Below are 8,800 nucleotides of genomic sequence, written 5' to 3' on the forward strand. Positions count from 1 at the left end.
AGCAACACGGTTGCTTTGAAAGCGCCCTAAATAAAAAGTTAGCCGAAATTATAAGTGCAATAATTCTCATGCCTCTGGTATGTTTGTTTGAGTGAGGCGTTAAGATGTTGCAGCAAAGCGATAATGATTTGCTGTGCAAAGCAAGCAGTACTTCGTTCACAGACGCTTCAAAAACCAGTAAAAGGGTAACGCACGAGCCTGTCCACGCAAACGAGTAAGCATTAAAAGTGGAAAAGGAAAGTCCAAGCGATGTGATGTGGCCGCTTGCAGCTATTTGATATTCCGGTCATATATGCGGAAATCTGCTGCTTCGAACGTAGATGATACGAACGATGGTACAAGCAACAGAAAGGCCGGTGAAAGGGCACAAAGATAGGTCTTTATTTCACTTCCACACAACCACAGAGGCAACTTTTATCGTCGTGAGAAGCAAGGGAAAAAATACTCAGCAGAACAGTAGTGTAAACTTGACAATCACATTATAACGGAGTTATTTTGTATCGCCAGGACGATTTTCAGGCATTTACTTTTAATAGGTTCTTGTGGAAACTACACGGCAACTGATGCTAAGAAGTTTCACACCTCTGGCACAACACGGTTCTCGACGGCGAAGCCAAAACTAATACAAAAAACAACATCAAGATATGAAATTTCGAGGAAGGCAGGCTCCGTGCGCGCTATTCAAACTCGACGTTCACGTAGAGCCCATTGTTGGCGATGAGCCCATGACGCTCGACATACTCCCACTCGACTATCACCGCTGAAGTACCCTCGTTCGCAGAACCACGTACTGGTTTCTTGCACGCCTGGGGATCTTGCATGCTCACCTGCAGCCTCTTGTCTTTGTCCATACTAACGGGGTGGGTCAGTATCAGGGTTACCTTCTTAGAGAACGGCCATTCTACGCACAAATCCCAGGCGCCTTCACAAATCTTCAATGAAAAGCTTACAAAACGGTTATAGTCAGGGAATAAACATTCCAGCTTGAAAGTGTAGCCAGCCAGTGTGCAGATCTCACTTGATATCACGTGAGAACGACCTTCAAAGTCCAGCGCTTTGTTTTCGCTGCATACATCCGAAAAGACGCATGTTGTGATGAAGTTGCCATGTTTGGAGACTGAGCGGTAGGGACCCGGGGTGCATGCGGCTGTCTTCAGAGCTGAAAGCAGAGAGTCGCACTGGTCCCCGCTAGTCTCTTTCTCTATGTTCGCAAACTGACCCTCAAGAGTAGCCACGCGCTCCATTAAAGAATTTGCACCATTCACAACAGCATTCTTGTGTAAAGACTCGATCGAGGCCCGCTCCAGAATGCCTTCCAAATCCTTCCTCATGTCACCAAGCTTTTCGAGGGCACTTGAGATTGCCGTGGGGCTCACAAGCTTTCGTGGAGGAGACTCGGCCGAGCACTGCCTGCAATGTTCAACCGCAGCGCTGCGAACAACTGACTGTTGGCAAATGGGACACCTCCCCTTGTCGCTGCCGCACTCAGTCAGATGGTCCTTCATGTCGCATAGCCGACCTTCGAAGCTGCACTGCTCACCACCGGCGACGCAGAAGACGCGATGCTGCTCCAAGACTGCTTGAAGGTTACGCGCACGATGTCGGCATCCGCAAACTCCATGCCGTCCAAAGGGCACGTCCTGCCTTCCGTCGGGATTTGACCCCTGCACACCTGGCACAAAACGTGACCGCAGGGCAGCAGCACGGAGCGGAAGGGCACCACACCGCAGACGCCGCAGACTCGGGTGCTGGGTAGCGGCTTGACGAAAACGACGAGTTGGCGCTCGGGGAAGTCATCGAATCCTGTTAGAGTGTACTCTGTACCAGGCATTGCGCCGCTCTTAACGGTGGCGATTGACCGGAATGTTGCGGAGAGTACTGCACAACCGTGGAAGCAGCCACTAAGTCCAAAATGTGGCAACTGGTAACTGAATACCCCGAACTAGCGTGCAGACCGGCAAAGCGTCGATTACCAACTCAGCCGCGATCAACAGCTGCAGCAACTGCAAATGTGAGCGATCGCAACGCGCTGGGGTAGTACAGGCACAGCAAGAGACAGGGTGCATTTCCGAAGAAAGGGTGAGCCCTGGTCGCCATGGTGATACCGGTTACTTGACGGCGACGCAGCTCAGCGGCGCCCTCCAAAGCAGACGGAGATGCATGCGCGCGCCCAATGGCGGCCTAAAAGGAGGCTGCATTATTTGCTTGCTATTCTTGACAGCAGCCGATTTAGTCCACTTGTTTGTCACTGCAACACCGCGCGCGCGGGAGCAAAGCAAGCAGAGGCGACTCGTAGGTGCATGGGGATGACAAGCAAGCCGGTGCCAACGCACGCGCATGGCCGTTGTGATGCGCGCTGATAGTTACTTGGCGCCCTCGAAGCCAATGCAGGCTTTGCGTGAGCATGAGCTGGCTGCTTTCGTTCGACAGTTTTGTCAGCGCCTACTCTGTTGTTACAATGCCATTCGTATCGCCCGCTTGGCAATGTGACGCGCCGGTACGCCTCACTTCAGTTCTGCGCTGCGGCGCTACCAAGGCGGTTGGACTCCTGGCGTCATGCTTACCAACGGTCGCGCGGTGCTGGCGTTATCTCTCCTACTCCTATACTACAGACCTACACCACGAGTCTGTCATATTCCTGCTTCATAGCCCTTCTTGCGTAGCTCTCGATTCATCCGCGGCGCTGCGCTTTTTCCAACAATTGGCTCTGGGCACCAGCTTTGCTCGCCGTTTGCAGACGTGGACTCAGGCGTTCGCTCCAGTTTTTAGCCCTCGTGTGTTTGATCGCCCTCTCTTACGGCCTGAAGCGACACTAACGACGTAGATTGTATACGCTGATGCTGCGCCGAAGAAACGCAGCCTTGAGGTTCGGCCTTTACGGTGACTGCGCCGGAAGACGTGCTCAAGCGGACTTGATTTCGATTTTATCTGCCTCCTTTCATTCAAGCGTTTTTTTTTAGTTTTGCATCGTTTTATTCGCGCCTGGTTGTAGTCAAGACCAGGCAGAACGTCCGAAATACTTCGGCATCAGCTGCTGCGCCGTGCATTTACAACAGCAGTTCTTTTCGCTTCTTAAGACAATCATAGCTGCAGTCTGCCACACACAGAGCAAAATCTTTATCTATTTGTCGTAACGATGACAACTTAGCCTGCAAAAGGGAGAGCTACGACTTGAAAGCTACTGATATTTGGGAGTATTATCCCTTCTTTATTTCGTTATGTATCACAGATCAATAGAGTAAAACGTATTTCTAATTACCCTCTGATTTCATATTTGTGCCGAGCAGTTTCAGTACCTCTCCCGGAACGTTTCAGCGTTGTAGCTAAAAGACAAACATGATTCGAACAAGTCGCCGCAGCCTTTCGTTCCAATGCACCGCACTCTCTGTGGCACCTTTTAAAACCAGCGGCTCCGCGTTGAGCAACGCCAGGAACAGCGCGCTCTATGACGCGTCAATACTTAACAGGCAGCCTGATTATTATGAGGGATGCTGAGGCCTCACAAAGAAAGAGAGAACGTTTAAAAAATTGTCTTCGTTCACTGTCCGTCGTAAGGCGCCACTAAGATGGGACTCTCCCTCACAGGCGTAGAGCAGGCGCGAAGGCTCGCCGAAGGAGGAGAACAAGGAAGGAGGATAGGAGAGGCTGTTAGACGGTCGGATCGGCGGCCATACTCAGCAGGCATTGTAAAAATAGAGCAGGCGCTAGTTTTGTGGATAACTGAATGTTTTGCAATTATCTGTAAAGACGAGTAAAAGGGTATTTCAATGAATGAACAAACAGGTGAAACGATAGATCAACGTAGTATTCAGGAGGACGAAGTGTTTTTCAGCACACCGAGACACATGGCTAGTAGGGACGGCGCACACTTAATCTGAATAGCAGTGCTTGTACAGTCGTCAGCACGTCTATCGAAAGCGCTCGAAAAGCCACGTGCGAGCCTAGTAATAACGTCTGGTTTCGGACAGCCTGCATTAGTGCATGCGCCGCCAGAGTGACGACACTGCTGTGAGCATTATCGCCAAGCTGGACAGCACCCGCATTAGCCAACAGTCATCGGTGAAGGCACTTCAGGCCGCTGGAACCAAAGCCGCGATATCACAAGGGCAGACGTGCGGATAGTTGGTGGTTCATACTTGGTTTAAACAGCGCAAAAGACGCGGACGTAGAAAGGACTCAGAAGACACACACAGCGCTGACTCTCAACTATGTTTCTTCATGAAATTGACGTGTATATATGCAGATGGCTTGATGCGCGACAGGTGCGAAACAAATACAGTGCGCAAAAGGGAAAGAAGAAATGAATGCTAATCGCGTGCGTAAGGCTTGCTCAAGCACGAACAAAAACGCGATGGTGGCAGAGACAGTGAATCACCAAGGAAGCAGAAAAAGACTGCAGTAATCCCCTACATGCATGCATTTTCCCACAACCTAAAGAAGTTAGCGCATCGTTTAGATGTTCGTGTAGCCTTTTCCGCTTAGTCGCATCAGCAGTCCTGTGACTAAGCCAAGGGATGCACGTAAAATAAAGCATCAAAGCAGGTTTGTAGATTGTATTGAAGGGCTCGTTTATGAACTTCCACTATCTTGCGGCATAATATACGTGCGACAAACAGGGCGTTGCCTGAATGACAGATTGAGAGAACACAAAAGGAATTTGACTAACCCTAATGACCGCGACCTGGCGCCTCACTGCTTCGATTGCACAAAGGAAAATACGAAAGTCTGCAAACCAGTGTTTGATAAGTGTCGAACCTTCAAAAAAAGCAAGGACCGAACCACGAGGGAAATAATTGAAGCTCAAAGGATTTTGGCTGTGGGTGACCTTTGCGTTATCACACCTTCTCTTGCCCTATCCGTAAAAGAACGAGCGTACTTGGGTAAGCGCGCGAAACGCGATCAGCATTCATTTCTTCTTTCCCTTTTGCGCACTGTATTTGTTTCGCACCTGTCGCGCATCAAGCCGTCTGTATATTTCCGTGTGAATTTCATGAATAAACATATTTGAGAGTCGGCGCTGTGTGTGTCTTGTGTTTATTTTCTACGTCCGCCTCTTTTGCGCTGTTTAAACCGAGGTATCACATCTGAGAATTTTTTTCTGCAGGGCGAGCAGAGACGTGTTATCTCGGCTTTGGTTTCGGGGCGTGCATCGCCTTCACCGGTGACTGTTTGCAACCGTGGCTGCGGACCGGCGTGGCGAATGAGCAAAAGCCATTGTCGTCAGTGTGGCAGGGCATGCTCCAAGACAGGCTGTCTCAAAACAGGCGTTATCGGTAGGCGCCGCGCATGCCGCCAGAAACTATCCTCCAGACGAATGTGCTAACGAGTGTACAATATTAGCGCAAGTTACGTTCTAGGCGCCTTAATTCTGCTGCGCATGGCACTTTATGGTCACGGGACAGTTCCACTGGACGAATAACGCAATCGGCCTAGATGGAATTTTCAACAACAGTTGCCCAACGCCCCCTACACGTAAACAAGGTACCACCTTCACATTTACGTTACACAAACAAGTGCAGGAAAAACTCGAATTCTTCTGGTCGTGACAGAAGTCTGCACTGAGATATATACATGCCGTCTGCCTGTCGGCAATCGCGCAATGTGAACATATGTCCCGACATGACCGTGCCGCCATGCAATAGCACATGTCTGCACAGAATGGAAACAAAGATCGCTAACAAAAACGCCCAGTATCTTTTCTTACTTTGAAGAACAGGCTGTTAATGCTGCCACACGCTTAGCATCTCGAGTTAACAGCTCGAAATCCGCATTTCACTAAATCCTGGCCGCGCTGAAAGTGAGGAAGTCCAGTTGGCGCAGTCAGAGCGCTGTTGATTTGTGGAGGATGAACCATATTTATTGAACGTCCCGATAACCGCGGCTGCTGAGACGGTGGAGTGGACTGTTGACGTTGCTGGCTAGGCCGGTTCTGAAAGCGTTCTCTGTTGCACGAGAGAGAGCTTCTGGTTTGCGCCAACTTCATCTTCATCAGCGCCGCTGGCAATGCCAGCACCGCTACAGATGCTCCCCCCCCCCCCCCCCATATCGCGGCGCGATGCGCGATAAAGGAAAAAAAACGAAAAGAGTTATGCACAAGTCCCGTAAATGGCCTGGAGATATGGGCGAGCACGAAATGTCCAGGGAGAAGCGAAAGTCGATGATTCGAGTGGGGCGCCGGCGTTGGGTTCAGGCCTCGGGAGGTCGGACAAGGCTGAAAGGCGGTGGCCGAAGAAGGGCCACGGGGCAGTAGGATGAAATCAGAATATGGGTGTCCCAATAGGCACAGGCGAACTGCACACTTCTCACGTGAGAAATGGCGCCCTGGAACATGACCCATAAAAGATCACCGTTGAAAGCAGAAGTGTCTCGGTGGCAGGAGGCTTTCGGAGACGGGAAGAAGACACTGTTGTGCGCGAAAGTTTCAAGTGAAAGGGGCGGCGCTGAGCTGGACTGAGGCACAGAGCGCAGGTCATGGGAGGCAGAGTTCGAATGAAGTGGAAGCGTCTGGGCTTGCAAAAGGCCAGAGTGATGAATTTCGCGACTGCGGCCGCTCAGGGGTCCAAGCGCAAGGAAGGCGGATGTGGGACTGAGGGCAGAAGGGTGCTGTGTGTCGAGCTTTTAAGAGGACTGCGCCTGAGCATGTGCGCCGGAATGCACAAGACAAGTCGGTGGGACAACTGAGGTCGACACAGCGCTCTTGGCATCGGCCGGGCGCCAGTGCCCGCCAGTGGCATGATCGGCCCCCGGGGGTTCGGAGGCGTGGAATGAAACGGAAGAGTCCGAGTCGACGCTGGGGCGCACGGGGCGTGGGACATCCCTGGAGGCAGTGATAGCGCCGCTTGAAGGTCTGCTGCGTGGGACTCGGGCTGCCTTGCAGGGAAGTGGTCGGAATGGTCGACGAGGTGCAGCGGCTTTATGCAAAAACGAGCTCACTGTGGCAGTGGGACGGGTGGCTGGGGGTACAATAAGCAAGTCCGGCGCGTAGCTGTCGGAATGGGGAGCATACGGTAGGGCTGTCTCGCTTGTCGCGGAGGCACAAGCACTGGTGAAGGCGCTAGGTAGACATGGATGTGTGGCAGGCGTTGCGGGTGGCGCGTGAGGTGCGACAAAGCCATCGGGTGGCGTGCATGCGGGCCTCGCGACAGGAATGACAGCTGTGCTAACTGTGGTCGAGCTTGAGGGAGCAGGAGCACGTGGGACTAGAAGAGAGTCCGGGCCCGAATCGAGAGAGGGTGCTGCTGGTGGTGGCCGAAAGGTAGTGTAACGGATCTCTCCGGAGGACACTCGGACCGAAAGAATGGACTAGGCGACTGGTGTACCCACAGAAACGCACATTTAATACACCCTACGTGACACAGACACTAGAACACAAAACTATCAAAACTAACAAAAACACTATAAATACACACGACCCGGGCACACTGCTACCAGCGTCTACTACTAACGTTCTACTATTAGCGGTCGGCGTTCGTGCTCACCATTGGTTCGGTGCGGCTGTGGTGTTGTATGGATCCCGTAGCCGGCGTCGAGGCGGCGTTCAGCGTGCTTGGGCTGGCGTTGCTGGCGGCGTCGCTGGCTGCTTCGTATAAGCTCCCGGGTCCAAGCGCCTGTGGAGGTGATGCCGGAGTTGTTGGCGTCGGGGTCATCACCCGGATTGGTGGCAACAGCGCTGGAGACACCCCTGGCCGTAGCAGGTGGTAGCGTCCTCCGTTGACTCCCCGGAACGGGCTCAGGCGCGGCAGGAAGTCCACGATGCGATGCCGTAGAACGCGAGCTCACCGGAGCAGTAACCGGCGCCGCTCTCTTCTAGCCGATGTGCCCTTGACCCGCCGGAGCCTCCGCTTCTCTGCTGTTCCCCCCCCCCCCCCCCTGTGCCTCGCTCTCACTCGCCCTTTTATAGCCTCGGTGTTAGTCCACGTAAGCCTTGTCGTCTTCTTCTTGTCTTCTGCACCAATCATCTCTCTCCACCTCACCGAATGCTTCTTCTTCCTCTTCTTTATTCTTCGGTTAATCCACTTAGTCTTCTTCACACCTGTTTCCTTTAAAATTTAATTTAGGCTCCTTAATATATGTGACAGGTAGGCGCCACAGCTGGGAAGCAGGGCTTGGCAGGAGGCGCCGTGCCGTGGGACGGGAGATCACAGGTGGATGGCCGTCCATAGGGGCCGATGAAGAAACCCTGAGAGAGATCGCGGTGTAGTTTGAGGCAGCTGGTTGAGAAGGTTGGCAAGAGACTGGCGCGTCCTCGCGTGGCACTTGCCGAACCGTGAGTGGGGGAACATACGGTGGCGACGATAGTGGAGAGACCGGTGGGGGGTGGGGGGCCGACGTTGGAGCGGGCGGAGGGAAAGCCGAAACAGCGCGGTTAGGGAATGCGGCCAGGGGTGGCGGTTCCAGTGACGCCGCAGTTCGAGTCCGGAACAGAAGCGCAGAGAGCCGCCGGAAGCTCCATGCCAAAATACGCCGTCAGGCCCTTGTTCAATTCGGCGTATATGTCGGCGCCAGGAGGCGGCAACCGCAGCTGTGGCAGGAGACCGGGTGGTAGTTCGCGGCTGGCGTGCTGATAGCGCAGCAGCTGGCTGGACACGTTGTGGACATGAAAGTGTGAGTCCAGCAGCGCCAGCCACAAAACGGGGTCCCTGGCATAAAACGAGGGCAGGCCGGGCAGCCGAGGAAGGAAGGGGCGCTGATGCGGCTGAAGCAGCTCATCGGCTGTGATGGGAGGTGCGTACATGGCGATGAAAAGCTGCCCAAAGCCTGGTGCGAACAGGGGGCGTGCAGCGGCAAGGCCAAGTGGAGG

At 53.2% G+C, this 8,800-nt stretch overlaps 1 protein-coding gene across 1 annotated transcript; it reads right to left on the reverse strand.

Annotated features, from left to right (window-relative positions):
* Positions 1-359: 359 nt before the first annotated feature.
* LOC144107140 (uncharacterized) lies at positions 360-1,593 on the reverse strand. The gene has a single exon (XM_077640126.1). The coding sequence runs from the start codon at positions 1,503-1,505 to the stop codon at positions 678-680; it is 828 nt and encodes a 275-aa protein (XP_077496252.1). The 5' UTR covers positions 1,506-1,593; the 3' UTR covers positions 360-677.
* Between the last annotated feature and the right edge of the window lie 7,207 nt (positions 1,594-8,800).

Source organism: Amblyomma americanum, chromosome 10, assembly GCF_052857255.1.
Source record: "Amblyomma americanum isolate KBUSLIRL-KWMA chromosome 10, ASM5285725v1, whole genome shotgun sequence".
NCBI lineage: Eukaryota > Metazoa > Arthropoda > Arachnida > Ixodida > Ixodidae > Amblyomma > Amblyomma americanum.